This window comes from Hyla sarda, chromosome 10 (assembly GCF_029499605.1).
Source record: "Hyla sarda isolate aHylSar1 chromosome 10, aHylSar1.hap1, whole genome shotgun sequence".
Lineage (NCBI taxonomy): Eukaryota > Metazoa > Chordata > Amphibia > Anura > Hylidae > Hyla > Hyla sarda.
In genome coordinates this window covers 58071066-58091658 of record NC_079198.1, presented here as the reverse complement: position 1 = coordinate 58091658, position 20593 = coordinate 58071066, and the positions used below count along the sequence as shown (strand labels likewise).

Here is a 20593-nt window from a genome sequence, read left to right as displayed (position 1 = left end):
CGGGAAATGAGAGTCCCATTGAAGTCAATGGGATTCTGCTGCGGAAATCCGTCTAAAGAAAGAGCACCTAGCGGAAATTAGACACGCAAATTCCGAGTGAAAAAATCCAAAGTATGAACAGGTGCACGGTAATCCCATTGACTCGCATGTACTTTTTAGCAAGCGGAATTTCGGACGGAAATTTTAAAACGGAATTTCTGTTGGAAATTCTGTAGTCTGAACCTAGCCTAAAAAGTGTCCCATATCAACCAAATGGAGATTGCCTCACTTCAAAATAGACCATAACATGCTCACTCTACTCACCTCTTGAAGGGGTTGTCCCATACTGGGTTGTCCCTTCTCATTGCCAGCCATAGCGGGCAAGTTACGCAATAAACCAATTTTTTGTTCACTGAAGCCTTGTAGTACTGCTTTCCATCTGTTGTTTTTGGTTCCTCACATTAAATACATATAGAGGTCACACTGTCAATGCTTAGACCATTCCCCACGCGATTATTGCAATAGTCTTACATGAATTAATATGTCTTGTATATATTTTGTATAGTATAGCATACACTAGCCGAGTACCCAGTGTTACCAAACCTTTTGGGAAAAGAAAAGTAACATTCAACATTGGTGCTCTCATCCCAACCTCACATCACGATTTTCCTGGAATATACATCATACATGCACAAAAAACATACACACATATGTTGAGATATAAATATATATATATATATATATATATATATATATATATATATATATATATAGTAAGGATTTCTCCCTGGGGATAGCTCTGGGATCATTCTTGACACAGCCACAGGACACGTTTTCACTTCAATCAGCAGGCAGACAACAGTACTTTATGCAAGTCTGACCCCTCGCCAGCTTTATTAGCCCGTCCAGTCACTAACTAAACAATCCAGCATGCCCTGACTATCAACTGGTGGGCTTTTCCCGGCCAGTTAAACTTATGCCTCCTGCAACCTTCCACTCACTGTTCACACACAGCGTTTGCAATGTCTTGTTGTGTGTCTCATCCACACTTGGCCGTTGGGGCCACTCACAGCTCAAGCTGTGTGTTCCTCACCAGAGACCTTGCCTCCCCCATACAGCTACCTTGCTGTCTTCTGGGGAGAGCCCAGATTGTTCAGTCTGACTTCCTTTTGAAACACACTTCCCCTTTCTGCTACCTCATTAATTAGGCAACAGGTGGAGGTTTCTCCAGGGATAGCTATGGAAATACACCCTTTCCTTGCCACCCTGTCATAATATATATATATATATATATATATATATATATATATATATATATATATATATAAAATATCCATACTTATTATTCTGACATGTTTTGTTTCAGACACCTTTTGGAATGAAATGTTAGATTAATACATTTAGTTGGTTCCCACTAATAAGTTAGAGGTTGAAGCAATGTTATACATACTCTTGTTTCTCATTTGTGCTGTGAAAAACAAATACAGACAACTTGGTAAATTCCACTAAATGTTTCATAAGCTAAAAAGGCCAAAAAGCTAATCAAAATATTCATCATATGTAGTGTGACAATATGGTAAATTTGTCACATTTGGTATTGGCACATAGGAAACAATGCAAATAATGTAAAAAAAAAAAAAAAAAAAGAGAGAAGTGAGAAGTGAGAAGGTGCAAATCATTTGTGCACTTTTTTCTGTGTAGTTTGGGTCTGTGCCATATTTTTCAATATGCAGCATGTTCTAGGTATAGCATTTTGTCTGGAGGCTTCTCCATTCAAATAACACATTTTCAAAACAAACAAAAAAAAATCCCTCACTGAAGAGAACAATGAGTTAAAATGACAGTGCAGCTGTCCACGATAATATTTATACAGTAATAAAAGATAGCTGCTGTAGTTTTATATTGTACACATCAGAGTGTAAGGCATTGTAACCAATAATTATTTCTGCTTGTTGCTAGCCACCCTTCGCTGCCTCATATGAATGTATAAATAAAGGCAAGTTGGTGTTTACTTGCTGTTGGTAATACAGTGAAGGTGCCCCTTTAATAGGAATGGACGCTGATAGCAAAGGCTCCATTCAAAAGGTTTGTCTGAACACTTAAGACTTTGAGGTCAACAAAGCAAGGCAAAGATAAATATATGCATGCACTTACTGTATGTGCCGCAAACAAGTCACATTGGAACATGCTGCACAGACCTCACTCACATACAGGTATTGGACAAACACAACGATCATAGTAAGGAAACATGCTTTAAATTCTGTATTCATCTCATATGTGGGGTGCATACTATATATGAGGCATGCATGTCACTTTGCATAGGACACATACTATCCATTCTATGTGCGGGTCACTAATACATAGGCAGCATGCTATTAATACTGTGCATGTACCACTAATACACAGTATGCATCCTGTAAATATTGTGCATGTACCACTAATACATAGGACGCAGGCTGTAAATACTGTGTATGTAACACTAATACATAAGACGCATGCTGTAAATACTGTGCAACTAATACATTGGATGCATGCTGTAAATGTTGTGCAACTAATACATAGAGTGTATGCTGTAAATACTGTGCATGTACCACTAATACATAGGACACATGCTGTAAATACTGTGCAACTAATACATAGGATGCATGCTGTAAATACTGTGCATGTACCACTAATAGAGAAGATAAATCCTATAAAAAAAGTCTGCATGTACCACTAATACATAGGACGCATGCTGTAAATAATGTGCAGGTACCACTAATAGAGAAGATAAATTCTATAAATAGTGTGCATGTACCACTAATACATAGGGCGCATGCTGTAAATACTGTGCAACTAATACATAGGACGCATGCTGTAAATACTGTGCATGTACCACTAATTCATAGGATGCAGGCTGTAAATACTGTGCATGTACCACTAATACATAGGATGCATGCTGTAAATAATGTGCAGGTACCACTAATAGAGAAGATAAATCCTATAAATAGTGTGCATGTACCACTAATACATAGGGTGCATGCTGTAAATACTGTGCAACTAATACATAGGACGCATGCTGTAAATACTGTGCATGTACCACTAATTCATAGGATGCAGGCTGTAAATACTGTGCATGTACCACTAATACATAGGACGCATGCTGTAAATACTGTGCATGTACCACTAATACATAGGACGCAGGCTGTAAATACTGTGCATGTACCACTAATACATAGGACGCATGCTGTAAATAATGTGCATGTACCACTAATATATAGGATAGATGCTGTGAATATTGTGCACGTACCACTAATACAAAGAACACAGGCTGTAAATACTGTGCAACTAAAACATTGGATGCATGCTGTAAATGCTGTGCAACTAATACATAGGACGCATGCTGTTAATATTGTGCATGTACCACTAATACATAGAACACAGGCTGTAAATACTGTGCATGTACCACTAATACATAGGACACATGCTGTAAATACTGTGCAACTAATACATTGGATGCATGCTGTAAATGCTGTGCAACTAATACATAGAGTGTATGCTGTAAATACTGTGCATGTACGACTAATACATAGAGCGTATGCTGTAAATACTGTGCATGTACCACTAATACATAGGACACATGCTGTAAATACTGTGCAACTAATACATAGGACGCATGCTGTAAATACTGTGCATGTACCACTCATAGAGAAGATAAATCCTATAAAAAGTGTGCATGTACCACTAATACATAGGACGCATGCTGTAAATAATGTGCAGGTACCACTAATAGAGAAGATAAATCCTATAAATAGTGTGCATGTACCACTAATACATAGGACGCATGCTGTAAATACTGAGCAGGTACCACTAATAGAGAAGATAAATCCTATAAATAGTGTGCATGTACCACTAATACATAGGACGCATGCTATAAATACTGTGCAACTAATACATAGGACGCATGCTGTAAATAATGTGCAGGTACCACTAATAGAGAAGATAAATCCTATAAATAGTGTGCATGTACCACTAATACATAGGACGCATGCTGTAAATACTGAGCAGGTACCACTAATAGAGAAGATAAATCCTATAAATAGTGTGCATGTACCACTAATACATAGGACGCATGCTGTAAATATTGTGCATGTACCACTAATAGAGAAGATAAATCCTATATTTATTGTGCATGTACCACTAATCCATAGGATACATGCTGTAAATACTGTACAACTAATACATAGGATGCATGCTGTAAATACTGTGCAACCAATACATAGGACATATGCTGTAAATATTGTGCATGCACCGATAATACATAGGACACATGCTGTAAATACTGTGCAAGTACCACTAATAGAGACGACAAATCCTATAAATAGTGTACAAGTACCACTAATACATAGGACGCATGCTGTAAATACTGTGCATGTACCACTAATACATAGGACGCATGCTGTAAATACTGTGCATGTACCACTAATACATAGAGTGTATGCTGTAAATACTATGCATGTACCACTAATACATAGCACGCAGGCTGTAAATACTATGCATGTACCACTAATAAATAGGATGCATGCTGTAAATACTGCGCATGTACCACTAATACACAAGACACATGCTGTAAATATTGTGCATGTACCACTAATACATAGGGCGCATGCTGTAAATACTGTGCAACTAATACATAGGACATATGCTGTAAATACTGTGCATGTACCACTAATACATAGGGCACATGCTGTAAATACTGTGCAACTAATACATAGGACATATGTTGTAAATACTGTGCATGTACCACTAATACATAGGACGCATGCTGTAAATACTGCACATGTACAACTAATACATAGGACGCAGGCTGTAAATACTGTGCATGTACCACTAATACATAGGACGCAGGCTGTAAATACTGTGCATGTACCACTAATACATAGGACGCAGGCTGTAAATACTGTGCATGTACCACTAATACATAGGATGCATGCTGTAAATACTGTGCATGTACCACTAATACATAAGACACATGCTGTAAATACTGTGCATGTACCACTAATACATAGGACGCCGGCTGTAAATACTGTGCATGTACCACTAATACATAGGACGCCGGCTGTAAATACTGTGCATGTACCACTAATACATAGGACACATGCTATAAATACTGTCCATGTACCACTAATACATAGGACACATGCTGTAAATACTGTGCATGTACCACTAATACATAGGACACATGCTGTAAATACTGTGCAACTAATACATAGAATACATGCTGTAAATGCTGTGCAACTATTATATAGGATGCATGCTGTAAATACTGTGCATGTACCACTAATACACAAGACACATGCTGTAAATACTGTGCATGTACCACTAATACATAGAACGCAGGCTGTAAATACTGTGCATGTGCCACTAATACATAGGACGCAGGCTGTAAATAATGTGCATGTACCACTAATACATAGGACGCAGGCTGTAAATACTGTGCATGTACCACTAATACATAGGACACAGGCTGTAAATAATGTGCATGTACCACTAATACATAGGACGCAGGCTGTAAATACTGTGCATATACCACTAATACATAGGATGCCGGCTGTAAATACTGTGCATGTACCACTAATACATAGGACACATGCTGTAAATACTGTGCATGTACCACTAATACACAAGACACATGCTGTAAATACTGTGCATGTACCACTAATGCATAGGACGCAGGCTGTAAATAATGTGCATGTGCCACTAATACATAGGACACATGCTGTAAATACTGTGCATGTACCACTAATACATAGGACACATGCTGTAAATACTGTGCATGTACCACTAATACACAAGACACATGCTGTAAATACTGTGCATGTACCACTAATGCATAGGACGCAGGCTGTAAATAATGTGCATGTGCCACTAATACATAGGACACATGCTGTAAATACTGTGCATGTACCACTAATACACAAGACACATGCTGTAAATACTGTGCATGTACCATTAATACATAGGACGCAGGCTGTAAATACTGTGCATGTACCACTAATACATAGGACGCAGGCTGTAAATAATGTGCATGTATCAATAATACAAAAGATAAATGCTATAAATACTGTGCATGTACCACTATCCATATTCAGCAAGTAGCACTTCTCAGGCCATGTTGACATGCAGCAGAATTGTTTTAGACTTGCAATAAATTTAGCTGTTTCTTCAACACATGCATGGATTTCTGCAAACTCCATTCACAGCTACAGGCATCTCTACAACAAATCTGCTGTGTGTGATTAAACACTTAAGCTGTCCTTGTCATAAAAAAAAGAGACTTATAGCAGGGTCATTGATCACTGCGAATCGTATGCTCCTCCTTGCTTGTTCTAGTAATTGTGGGGAGTCTCAGCACTAAGACTCTGACTAATCAAAACGTTAAACATGTCTCTTTAAAATATCAAGTTTTTTATACTCTAGTGGAACCAAATTATTATTTTTTTTTTAATCAACTGGTGCCAGAAAGTTAAACATATTTGTAAATTACTTCTATTTAAAAATCTTAATCCTTCCAGTACTTATCAGCTGCTGTATGCTCCACAGGAAGTTGTATTTCTTTATGGAGTTCTTTTCTGTCTGACCACAGTGCTCTCTGCTGACCCCTCTGTCAGGAACTGTCTGGAGTAAGAGCAAATCCCCATAGCAAACCTCTCCTGCTCCGGACAGTTCCTGAGACAGACAGAGGTGTCAGCAGAGAGCACTGTGGTCAGACTGAAAATAACTCCAGAAAGAAATACAACTTCCTGTGGAGCTTACAGCAGCTGATAAGTACTGGAAGGTTTTTAAGATCTATTTAAGATTTTTAAATAGAAATAATTTACAAATCTGTTTAACTTTCTGATACCAGTTGAAAGAAAAAAAAATGTTTTCCACCGGAGTACCCCTTTAATGCACAAGGTTTTCTATTATAGATATATATATATATATATATATATATATATATATATATATATATATATATATAATTCACACTTCATAATTAACGTCTGGAAAATATAATGCAGAATTGATCACTGTGCCACTTTTCTGTAAAAATTGCAAACACTGTTCATAATGGATGAACAATAGATGGCAATTTTCTTTAAATGGTATCTTTCATCAAAAAAACTTTTGATGTATTATAAATTAATGTATGCAGAATAACTTTCCAATTGCATGTTATTAAAAAATATGCTTCTTTCTATTTAATTTTCCACTTTGAAAAATTACCACTAGAGGTCTCCCTACCAGTCCTGGCCGCAAGCCCTTTTTATAGATTTCAGACTCATGCTTGAGTCCTAAATTTCAGACTGCAGCCGGGACACAGAAAAGCTCAGCTGGCAGCTCTGAATCTTCTCCTCTCTGTTTACAATTGCATGTGCAGAGAGAAGAAAGATCAGATAGTAAAATGAATGAGGGCATGCAGTGAGGCAGAGTCAGGAGTATGCCCTGCTGTGCTATGAGCACAGTGCTGGCTCCTGCCTGTCTGATTGATAGGCAGGGAGCAGTGCTGAGATTGTCTGTGTCCTGGCTGCAGTCTGAGATTTAGGCCTCAAGCATGAGTCTGAAATCTATAAAAAGGACTTGTGGCCAGGACTGGTAGGGAGACCTCTAGTGGTCATTTTTTCAAAGGAAAGATAAATAGTAAGAAGCATATTTTTTAATAACATGCAATTGGAAAGTTATTCTGCATACATTAATCTATAATATATCAAAAGTTTTTTTGATGAAAGGTACCCTTTAAGAATTTTCACATTGGTCAACTAGCACTGTCCCTCAACTCAAGAAAAGTCCCCTGGTATTTATAAGAGCAATGCAGGTTTATCTTGAAATGACTATCTCAATCCCGGAAGAAAGAATATGAGTAATATGTCCTTATTGTTAAGATTGTATGCTACGGCAAACCCACAAAGATTTTCCACAGCTATCATTTTGCAAGCCCGGCTCCATTCCTTTCTACACTTAAATGTGAAAACCTGTGCAGAGGAAAGGTTGGCCAGTTACCCATAGCAACCAACCAGATTGGTTCTTTCATTTTTAAAGAGGCATGTACAAAATAAAAGAAACAATCTGATTGGTTGCTGTGGATAACTGGCCAACTTTTCGTCTACACAGGTTTTGATAAATCTCCCCTTTTGTTTTTAAGCATTTCCATAGCATTTTTTTTTTATTTACTATAGATGTGTTGCTTATCTCTTCCATTTGTGTGCAAGCCACATGTTTTGTAAATCCAAACAATTGTTTGAATCCAAAACTTGAGCAAATGGTCACACATGCTGACGCCATTCAAAGCTTTACAATACGGTAGAGCCATAAAAATCTACTGGCATGCTTTGTGGACTGAGCATAGGTCATTGCTTAGGGATGAGCAATAGGTTAACTGTGACTATCATCTATTGTGACTATAGTGTGAACCTGTGTTATCTATACATAGGTTTCTCCTTTCATTGTAATCTTGTCGGTGATGATAATGAGAAGACTTGTGTAAAGTAATCTCTACAGGGTAGGAAGTGAGGCCCAACAGCCAGAGTGAAAACTGCAAAATGTATTTATTTTTTAAAGGAAATCTGTCATCAGTATCACCCTCACTAATCTGTCATACAGGCGTGTAGTGCGGGTGATACTGATCAAAATTATACTTACAGAATCCCAAACTGTCACTCCGTTACGCTGTGATTCATCTTATTCGGTATATGCAAATTAGTTGCTTGCGGCATGAGCGGAGCTGCGAACCATGCACTGTGATGTCATCTTCGCCGGGAGCCAATCTCAGTACCCTGGAAGCTGCGCTTGCACAGTACAGGCCGAGTGAGCAGGAAGGGGATTATGAATATGGAGGAGCCGGGCAATGCCCACTGACGAAGATGACGTCACAGTGCCCGGACAGGGTTCGTTGCTCTGCCAATGCCCCAAACAACTAATTTGCATATACCGAAAAAGATGAATTACAGCGGAATGGAGTGACGGTTCCGGATGCCGTAAATATTATTTTGATCAGTATCGCCCTCACTACAAGCCTGTATAACAGGTAAGTGCGGATGATACTGATGACAGATTGATGTAAATTGAAAAAAAAAAATGTTTATAATAAAAATTTGGTCACATTAGATGTTCCTTTAAAATGTCTGCCAAGTTGGGCATTTACTATCATATTATATATACATTTTCTTAGAGATATATACAAAAAAAGTTAATATAGAATTTTTTTTCCTCCTTTACAGAATGTTCCTTGTATTCAATGCACAGAGTTGAGCAAATACAAGACGATCAAAGGATTGCCCGACAGATAAACTCTGAATAGATGTTATGACTATTAAATAGCTACTAATAGAAAGTCTTAAGATGGCTAACTCTCAGGTGAAATGTTTGGAAGACGACCAAGAATTTGTGGACATTTCGGAAGCAAGTCCGCAATTTTATTATTCAGAAATACAACGAAATGCCTTGGAAACGCTTTTATCTTCTGGAGAAGCAGCTTTCTACAATTGTCTTAAAAATGATGGCGCTCGAGAGTTTCTATCTCGGGAAGAAGTGAATTCTTTAAAAAGCTCTGCAGTGGATTCTCAGTTAGGAAAACTAGAATATGAGGAAGATTCAGAGCTGGATGAAGATACAAGTTTAAGTTACTGGCCAGGAAGATCAGATGTACCAACACCTATGCTGGACCTTGGATGGCCAGAGGGAGACACATGGAAAGGAATTACAAGAGCAGAAGTTTACACACATCCTCCTACTAATAATGCTCCTCATATTAAAGTCGTTGTTCGAAGAACAATACAAAATGCAACAAAGGTGGGTCAATAGTTTCTTCAGAATGTGTAGCCCCAAAATCTGCAGACTTTTAGCGGTTTGCTCATAATTTCTGTTATTGTATCAGTTCATTTAGTTCCATGAGTCCACATTTCCCCTGTAGTATCAACAGCGAGACACACAACAACCATCTGGTCGACAAGCACTTTCATTTCTGCACAAGCACATCCTTCCTCACAGATGTATCAATCATTGGAAGAGGTCATTTCTAGGTTGTGAATGCTGTGTTTCTCAACTTTCCATAGTCCAAAGGCAATACAGTGTTATATAAAGGCTGCACAATTGGGTTAAATGGGTACTCCAGGGAAGTGTGTATATATATATATATATATATATATATATATATATATATGCTCCAAAGCCACCACACTACCTGGATATATTCCCTGTAATCCATCCTGCTTGATATGCATGGCTCCTGTGGCCCCTGTTGTCTTCTCTGGCTGCTTGATATTCTTTGCCATCCTCACCTCCACTTGCATAAATCTCCCAGCAATCATTGCAGCTCTGCTGTGCCAGCCAGCTCACTCTTTGAGAGCAGCCCCTACTCTCCTGCTCTGAGCAGTACAGAGAGGTTCAGTGACCGATTAGCTAAGGCTACACACACCTCCCAGTTTCAGCACTAAAGAAAGCATCAGTGCAGGGCAGAAATCACTTGGTCTGTGTCTCTCAGGAGAGTGGGGGCTGCTTTCAGAGAGGAATTTGGACAGAGACAGAATGGATGGCTAGATGATGTCATTCCCTCACTTCATGGATGTAAGTGACAACCAAAGAGGGGGGAACTGTTCTATATAGCTAAATAATTATATTTAGACAATTAAATAGGTTTATGAGAAGGAAAGGATGGGCTATGGATTTAGTTCTCCGGAGTACCACTTTAGTAAATGCCTAAGTGATAGATAACAGAGGATGGTTATTAGGGTCAAGCTGTCATTTATCAAAATAAGCTGTGTTTGTACATGAAAAGTCATACTATTTTGGCCATATGTAACTTGTAAATGGCATTATTTAGCAGATCTGTGCTCTGAAGGTTCCATCTCTAATTTCCAGTTGTCAGCTAGTGGATGGAGCCCATCTATCTTGGGGGTAGGAGAGTGTGACCTAGGTAAAATAGTCGGGGACACATACCCGTGGTGGGCTGGGCCTTGTGGTGCACTACAGCACTATAACAATGGAGACAAGGGTTTTTGCAGGGTAGTAAGATGCCACTTAGGTTGGTGCATAGGTGTGGTGGCCGCAGAGATGTTAGTTGATGGTAGGGGTTCCCTATGGGCACACTTTGGTAATGGTATCTTGGCTGATGGATTCCCTTGGTGTTGGTGAGGTGTGAATAAAGCACTGGGAGTCAAGAAGTTGCAATGTGAACAGATAGATTTTCATAACAGTGTAACCTTATTCACTGAATAGAGGTTTAAAGCTTTAAAGAGTACCTGTCACCAAACTAAACTTGTAATATATTGTTCCTTATGTTATTATAAGACACTTTGCTATTTACTTGCTGTTAAAATTCTCAATCTTTATATGTTTTTAATGTGTTTGAAAAAACAGTCGCTAGGTGGCTATGTTCTGTTCCCAAACAGTTAATTTGGTCTCCACCCGGACTTGCAGAAGTCCAAACTAAGATAGTGCATGCCGGGCATGGCGTCACAGCTCTCGCAGGCTTCAGTGATGTCGCCCCTGCTGTGGAACACCCACTTTTTCCTGCCGGGAGCTCACACAATGTAAGCAAGGGGAAAGGTATGATACAGAGCTTTTTAAAGCTCGGATTTTTTTTTTTTTTAGGGCAGGAGGGGTGTTAGAAGTAGTTAGCAAATATAATCTGAGTTAGTTTAGAAAATATGGTTTGATGACAGGCACTCATTAAACAGCTTTTACAGTTCTTAACCCCTTAAGGACACAGCCCATTATGACCTTAAGGACCAGAACATTTTTTGCACATCTGACAACAGCATTAATAACTCTGGGATGCTTTTCCTAATCACTCTGATTCCTTGATTGTTTTTTCGTGACTTATTCTACTTTAACATAGTGGTACATTTTTGTTGATACTTGCATCATTTCTTAGTGAAAAATTTAAAAATGTCATAAAAAATTTTAAAATTTAGAATTTTTCTAACTTTGAATCTCTCTGCCTGTAATAAAAATACTAAATGAATTATATATTTATTCACATATACAATATGTCTACCTTATGCTTGCATCATAAACACATTGCATACTCTTTTGGAAACTACACCCCTCAAGGCACATAAAAAGGGGAACAGTGAGCCTAAACTGGTGTTAAACAGGTGTTTGACGACTTTTGGTTGAAGCCGGATGTGTAAATTTATATTTTTGTTATCACTAAAATGCAGTTTTTTCCCCCCAAATTTACCATTTTTACAAGAGGTAATAGGAGAAAATGTCCCCCAAAACGTGTAACCCCATTTCTTTTGAGTATGGAAATACCCCATGTGTGGAAGTAAAGGGCTCTGTGGGCGCACTACAGAACTCAGAAGAGGAGTCACATTTGGCTCTTGAAAAGCAAATTTTGCTGAAATGGTTTTTGGGGGGCATGTTGCATTAAGGAAGCCTCTATGGTGCCTGAACAGCAAAACAAAGAAAAAACACATGGCATACTATAGTGGAAACTACACCCCTCAAGGCACGTAACAAGGGGTAAAGTGAGCCTTAGCACCCTACAGGTGTTTGACAACTTTTCGTTAAAGTCGGATGTGTAAATGATTTTTTTTTTCACTAAAATGCTGTTTTTTCCCAATGTTACCATTTTTACAAGGAGTAATAGGAGAAAATGCCCTCCAAAATTTGTCACCCCATTTCTTCTGAGTATGGAAATCCCCATGTGTGGACGTAAAGTGCTCTGTGGGCGCACTACAATACTCAGAAGAGAAGGAGCCACATTTGGCTTTTGGAAAGCAAATTTTGCCGAAATGGTTTTTGGGGGGCATGTTGCATTTAGGAAGCCCCTATAGTGCCATAACAGCAAAAGAAAGGAGAACAGTGAGCCTTAACACCCCATAGGTGTTTGACGATTTTTGGTTAAAGTCGGATGTGTAAATTACATTTTTTTTTATCACTAAAATGCATTTTTTTCCCCAAATTTACAATTTTTCCAAGAGGTAATAGGAGAAAATTCCCCCCCAAAAAAATTTGTAACCCCATTTCTTGGAAATACCCCATACCCGCTCTGCGGGCACACTACAATACTCAGAAGAGGAGTCACATTTAGCTTTCGAAAAGCAAATTTTGCTGAAATGGTTTTTGGGGGGCATGTCGCATTTAGGAAGCCCCTATGGTGCCAGAACAGCAGAAAAAAAAACACATGGCATACTATTTTGGAAACTACACCCCTCAAGGAACACAACAAGCAGTACAGTAAGCCTTAACATCCCACAGGTGTTTGATAAATGTTCATTAAAGTGGGATGTGAAAAGGAAAGTTTGATTTTTATACACTAAAATGCAAGGATTACCCCAAATTTTTTCATTTTCACAAGTGGTAATAGAAGAAAATGTCCCCCAAAATATGTAAATACGTTTCTCCGGAGTAAGGACATACCTCATGTTTGGATGTAAACTGCTCTGCGGGTGCATACCAGGTCTCAGAAGAGCAGGAGCGCCATTTGGCTTCGGAATCAAAGTCAGGGGCCTTGAGCGTTTACAGAGCTACCATGGTGCCAGAATAGTGGGACCCCCCTCAAGTGCCATTATTTTGGAAACTAAACCCCTCAAGGAACATAAAAAGGGGTACAGTGAGTACTTACACCTCAAAGGTGTTTTGAACAGTGGGCCGTAAAATGACAAAATCGTTTTTTATTTCATTTTTTCACTTGCACAAGGGATAATAGGAGAAAATGCCCCCAAATTTTGCAACCCCATTGTTTCTGAGAATGGAAATACCCCATATGTGGACGTAACATGCTGGGCGGGCACATAAAAGGGCTCAAGAGTCATAGAGCTTTGTTTGCATTTGAGGCCTATGGCATATCAGTAGCTAACGATTACATACATTCAGAGGAAAAAAACAAAGATAAACACCCACATGTGACACTATTACAGACAGTACAACCCCTGGGGAAGGTGTATAGGGGGGACTGGACATTTGGAAAGGATGGGTGTTCCCTAAATTTATTTTCCAGAAATGGATGAAGTGTACTATGGGATTATGTAAAACAGGAAAATGAAAATGCAGTTTTACTACTGATGGGCCAATTATGTTCCCAGAAAAACATGACCCAGAGCATAGCCAAAAGTAAAAAATATGCCTGCCCCAAATCCTATGCTCTGAATCATCATTCTGGCAATGTGATGTGTGTGGCCATCACTAACCTGTTGCCTTAACCCCTTAAGGACCAGGCCATTTTACACCTTAAGGACCAGAGCGTTTTTTGCAAATCTGACCACTGTCACTTTGAACATCAATAACTCTGGAATGCTTTTAGTTATCATTCTGATTCCGAGATTGTTTTTTCGTGACATATTCTACTTTAACTTAGTGGTAACATTTTATGGTAACTTGCATCCTTTCTTGGTGAAAAATCCCAAAATTTGATGAAAAAAATGAAAATTTTGTATTTTTCTAACTTTGAAGCTCTCTGCTTGTAAGGAAAATGGATATTCAAAATATATTTTTTTGGGGATCACATATACAATATGTCTACTTTATGTTTGCATCATAAAATTTATGAGTTTTTACTTTTGGAAGACACCAGAGGGCTTCAAAGTTCAGCAGCAATTTTGAAATTTTTCACAAAATTTTCAAACTCACTATTTTTCAGGGACCAGTTCAGTTTTGAAGTGGATTTGAAGGGTCTTCATATTAGAAATACCCCATAAATGACCCCATTATAAAAACTACACCCCCCAAAGTATTCAAAATGACATTCAATAAGTGTATTAACCCTTTATGTGTTTCACAGGAATAGCAGCAAAGTGAAGGAGAAAATTCAAAATCTTCATTTTTTACACTCGCATGTTCTTGTAGACCCAATTTTTGAATTTTTGAAAGGGGTAAAAAGGAGAAAATTTTTACTTGTATTTGAAACCCAATTTCTCTCGAGTAAGCACATACCTCATATGTCTATGTTAATTGTTCAGTGGGCGCAGTAGAGGGCTCAGAAGGGAAGGAGTGACAAATGATTTTTGGGGGGCATGTCACCTTTAGGAAGCCCCTATGGTGCCAGGACAGCAAAAAAAAAAACACATGGCATACCATTTTGGAAACTAGACCCCTCAGGGAACGTAACAACGGGTAAAGTGAACCTTAATACCCCACAGGTGATTCACGACTTTTGCATATGTAAAAAAAAAAAAATTGTTTTTTTACCTAAAATGCTTGGTTTCCCAAACTTTTTACATTTTTAAAAAGGGTAATAGCAGAAAATACCCCCCAAAATTTGAAGCCCAATTTCTCCCGATTCAGAAAACACCCCATATGGGGGTGAAAAGTGCTCTGCTGGCGCACTACAGGTCTCAGAAGAGAAGGAGTCACATTTGGCTTTTTTTAAAGCAAATTTTGCTCTGGGGGCATGCCGCATTTAGGAAGCCCCTATGGTGCCAGGACAGCAAAAAAAAACAAAACACATGGCATACCATTTTGGAAACTAGATCCCTCGGGGAACGTAACAAGGGGTTAAGTGAACCTTTATACCCCACAGGTGTTTCATGACTTTTGTATATGTTAAAAAAAAATTACTTTTTTTACCTAAAATGCTTGTTTTCCAAAAAATTTTACATTTTTAAAAAGGGTAATAGCAGAAAATCCCCCCCCAAAATTTGTAACACAATTTCTCCCGAGTACGGCGATACCCCATATGTGGCCCTAAACTGTTGCCTTGAAATACGGCAGGGCTCCAAAGTGAGAGCGCCATGCGCATTTGAGGCCTAAATTAGGGACTTGCATAGGGGTGGACATAGGGGTATTCTACGCCAGTGATTCCCAAACAGGGTGCCTCCAGCTGTTGTAAAACTCCCAGCATGTCTAGACAGTCAGTGGCTATCTGGCAATACTGGGAGTAGTTGTTTTGCAACAGCTGGAGGCTCTGTTCTGGAAACAGTGGCGTACCAGACGCTTTCATTTTTATTGGGGAGGGGAGGGGGGCTGTGTAGGGGTATGTGCATATGTAGTGTTTTTTACTTTTTATTTTATTTTTTGTTAGTGTAGTGTTTTTAGTGTACAGTCGCACGGGCGGGGGTTCACAGTAGTTTCTCGCTGGCAGTTTGAGCTGCTGCAGAAAATTTGCCGCAGCTCAAACTTGCAGTCAGATACTTACTGTAATCCTCCGCCCATGTGAGTGTACTCTGTACGTTCACATTGGGGGGGGGGGGAGAAACATCCAGCTGTTGCAAAACTACAACTCCCAGCATGCACGGTCTATCAGTGCATGCTGGGAGTTGTAGTTTTGCAACAGCTGGAGGCACACAGGTTGTGAAACACCGAGTTTGGTAACAAACTCAGCGTTTTGCAACCAGTGTGCCTTCAGCTGTTGCAAAAGCTACAACCCCCAGCATATACGGACAGCGGAAGGGCATGCTGGGTCTTGTAGTTATGCAACAGCCGGAGGCATACTACTTTGGCTGGGGATGCTGGGGATTGTAGTTATGCAACAGCTGGAGACACACTGGTTTGCTACTTAACTCAGTGTGCCTTCAGCTGTTGCAAAACTACAACTCTCAGCATTCACCGACAGCCAACGGGCATGCTGGGAGTTGTAGTTATGCAACCACCAGATGCACCACTACAACTCCCAGCATGCACTTTAGCTGATTGTGCAAGCTGGGAGTTGTAGTTATACAACAGTTGAAGGTACACTTTTCCATAGAAAAATGTGCCTCCAGCTGTTGCAAAACTACAAGTCCCAGCATGCCCATAAGGGCATGCTGGGAGTTGTGGTGGTCTGCCTCCTGCTGTTGCATAACTACAGCTCCCAGCATGCCCTTTTTGCATGCTGGGAGCTGTTGCTAAGCAACAGCAGGAGGCTGTCACTCACCTCCTGCTGCTGCTCCACGATGCAGCCGCACAGGTCAGTCCCTCGCCGCTGCCGTCGCTCCTGGGGCTCCGATCCCAACAGGGACGCTGGGGATCGGGGTCCCCAGCACCCGGGGTCTTCTGCCCGCACCCGCTCACGTCCTCTGGAAGAGGGGCGGAGCGGGTTGCGGGAGTGACACCCGCAGCAGGCACCCTGATTGGTCGGCCGGGAAACCGGCCGACGAATCAGGGCGATTGTGAGGTGGCACCAGTACCATATCACCCCTGCTGGCTATGGCTGTTTGGGGCCATCAGAGACGGCCCCAATCAGCCAGTAATTCCAGATCATCGGGTCACTGGAGACCCGATTGACCCGGAATCCGCCGCATATCGCTGGACTGAATTGTCCAGCGATCTGCGGCAATCGCCGACATGGGGGGACATAATGACCCCCCTGGGTGATATGCTGGGATGTCTGCTGAACGATTTCAGCAGGCATCAGGCACCGGCTCCGCTCCAGCTAGCGGCGGGGGCCGGAAATGCTCAGGGCGTATCCATACGCCCTCGGTCCTTAAGGACTTGGAAACGGGGGCGTATGGATACACCCTATGTCCTTAAGGGGTTAAATATGCACATGGCAACATGAAAAAAAATAACAATGATAGTGACAAAAAGATAGCAAGAGGTCTTATCAGGATTTTTTCATTTTTTTTTTTTTTTTATGAAAGGGTTTTTTGGGGAATTTAGATGTTTATGGGGTTAAAATTTGTAATGTACTCTCGACTGGTACACTGGGGTCAAATTATGGGAAATGAAAATGAAAATGGAAAAATCAAGTACTTAATGGAAGTGTGATATTCCCTGAAGCAATCCTTAATTCAGAGGCCCGGATGATCAAGGCAAGTGTCGCATTGAGTAGTGGTGTCCTTCCGTATCCCCCTCTTGTGACACTCTCTGCTTTTTTTCTGGGATCGTCCCTACTTTCCAGTGTGGGGAACCTCACCTTCCTGGCACCTATATTTTCAGTTCCTTGGGAAGTCCGGCCTGCTCTTTCCCGGTCGCCAAAGATCAGGGCCTTTAGGACTTCTTCTTGGAACTGAAGGTATGTCACTGTGTTGCCAGCGTTCTGGTACAGTACAAAAGAGTTGTTCATGGCAACCTGTTCCAAGTAGACCACAACTTTTTTGTACCATATCCATGTTTTCCGCATGGCAAAGTATGGCTTGAGGACTTGATCAGACAGATCAACTCCCCCCATATACTGATTGTAGTCCAAAATACATGACAGGCCTTACTTTGTAAAGCCGGTCATCAGCCTAATGCAGGCATTTCCGTATGGCCTCGAACGGTTCCTGTGTCATAGCCATACTGTAGATTGGTGTCTGGTAGAGGACGTCTGCGCTCTAGTATTGCCTGACACTGGGTTTTTTCACCAAAAGTGAGTCTGGGTAGTGGGCGATGAAATGTGCGTACAAGTTCATATGCTCCACCATTAGATTCACAATAAATAATAGTAATAGTCATCACTAAAAATAATAACTGAAAATGTCCATTTCAGTGTATGTCAATCTGGATTCCTGAGTCGCCAGCAAACTCAGGAATCCGAGGCTGATGTCGGCGGGGGAAGTGTTTGTATGTGTGTACTTGGTGCAAACTACATAACAGTGTGTGATTATATATCACACACCGTTTTATTACAAGAAAAAAAAATGTTGCAGCCCCCCAAAAAAGGGTGGCAAAGCGCACTTAAGCCCTAATAGGGCCAATGTCATGCTAAAAAATGTGCAGCGGACCCCTGGGGACCTGTTAGGGGGTCAGGGGGATTTTTATTTTTTTACTTTTTTTATTAACACTTCAACTACCTGTCCCTCACTCAATCTCTCCTTGCACTAAGAGTGGCAGGAGGCCACTTACAGATTGTCAGGGGGGGGGTTCCTGGCACCTTCTCTCAGCTCTGCCCGCTGACTGAGGTAGGTGGGCTGGCAGAACTGAGAGATGGGGACATTAACACTTCCTCTGCCGGCAGCTATTAGTCGGACAATCGTATGACCCGTATGACAAGATTTGCAGCAGATCACCAGTCTGAATTCACTGGTCTCAGGACCCCCAGGCGTTGACATGGGGTGCCTGCTGAATGATTTCAGCAGACATCCCGTACCATTCACCGCATGGTTACCGGTGGTAATCGGAAACTTCCAGGGCATACAGGTACGTCCCGGGTCATTAACTCCTTAACGATGCAGGACGTATATTTACGCCCTCCACCGGCTCCCGCGATATGCCGCGGGGTCACGTGGTGTCCCCGCATCATATTGGGTCGGTCCCGGCGGCTATCAACAGCCGGGACCCGCGGCTAACACAGGACATCACCGATCTCGGTGATGCCCTGTATTAACCCTTCAGACGTGTCTGACCGCCGCGTCTGAAGTGAAAGTGAAAGTATCCCGGCTGCTCAGTCGGGCTTTTTGGGACCGCCGCGGTGAAATCGCGGTGTCCCGAACAGCTTACAGGACACCGGGAGGGCCCTTACCTGCCTCCTCAGTGTCCGATCGACGAATGACTGCTCCGTGCCTGAGATCTAGGCAGGAGCAGTCAAGTGCCGATAACACTGATCACAGGCGTGTTAATACACGCCAGTGATGAGCATGAGAGATCAGTGTGTGCAATGTTATAAGTCCCTATGGACTTAATAAAGGTCATTTAACCCCTTCCCTAATAAAAGTTCAAATCAGCCCCCTTTTCCCATAAAAAAATAAAACAGTGTAAATAAAAATATAAATAAACATGTGTGGTATCGCCGCGTGCGTAAATGTTTGAACTATAAAAATATATCATTAATTAAACCGCACGCAAAAAATTCCAAAGTCCAAAAAAGCTTAATTTTGGTCACTTTTTATACCATTAAATAATGAATAAAAAGTGATCAAAAAGTCCGAACAAAACAAAAATCATACAGATAAAAACTTCAGATCATGGCGCAAAAAATGAGCCCTCATACTGCCCTGTACATGGAAAAATAAAAAAGTTATGGGGGTCAGAAGATGACATTTTTAAACGTATACATTTTCCTGCATGTAGTTATGATTTTTTCCAGAAGTACGACAAAATCAAACCTATATAAGTAGGGTATAATTTTAACCGTATGGACCTACAAAATAATGACATGGTGTCATTTTTACCGAAATATGCACTGTGTAGAAACAGAAGCCCCCAAAATTTAAAAAATTGCGTTTTTTTCTTTGATTTTGTCGCACAATTATTATTTTTTCCATTTCGCCATGAATTTTTGGGTAAATTGACTAATGTCACTGCAAAGTAGAATTGGTGACGCAAAAAATAAGCAATAAAATGGATTTTTAGGTGGAAAATTGAAAGGGTTATGATTTTTAAAAGGTAAGGAGGAGAAAACGAAAGTGCAAAAACTGAAAAACCCTGAGTCCTTAAGGGTTAATAGGGAGTTAAAAGGGAGTTTTTTATTTGACTATGCTACAGGGGCTGTAAAGTTAGTGTGGTTCACAATATAGTGTCTGTACCTATGTGTGATGGTTTTCTCACAATTCTTCTGTGATTTTCACCCCATTATGTATGTTTAACAGCATAAAAAAGGACTGTTGTCTCAGATTTTTCCCAGGTTGCCGTGCGGCCGAGACCTGACTCACTAGTCATCTGATGACAGGAAGCCTGTCTGCTTCAATGGGTGAAGGGATCACTTGGTGGGAGAGAGATCAATCTGCAACTAATGCAAGGTGTAGGCACCCTGATTGAAAACCACAGGTCTTTTGAATGGATGCAGCTCATTTATTTTTCAATGGGTGGGGTG

General features: G+C 40.6%; 1 protein-coding gene across 1 annotated transcript in view; it reads left to right on the top strand.

The window, feature by feature from the left end:
- Positions 1–8845: 8845 nt before the first annotated feature.
- The window catches only part of FAM83E (family with sequence similarity 83 member E), a 61700-nt gene continuing 49952 nt past the window's right edge, over positions 8846–20593 (top strand). Inside the window, exons 1-2 of the mRNA XM_056543346.1 lie at positions 8846–9025; positions 9219–9789. Coding sequence (XP_056399321.1) covers positions 9340–9789 — 450 coding nt within the window. The 5' untranslated portion in view covers positions 8846–9025; positions 9219–9339. The remainder of the gene's footprint in view (positions 9026–9218; positions 9790–20593) is intronic.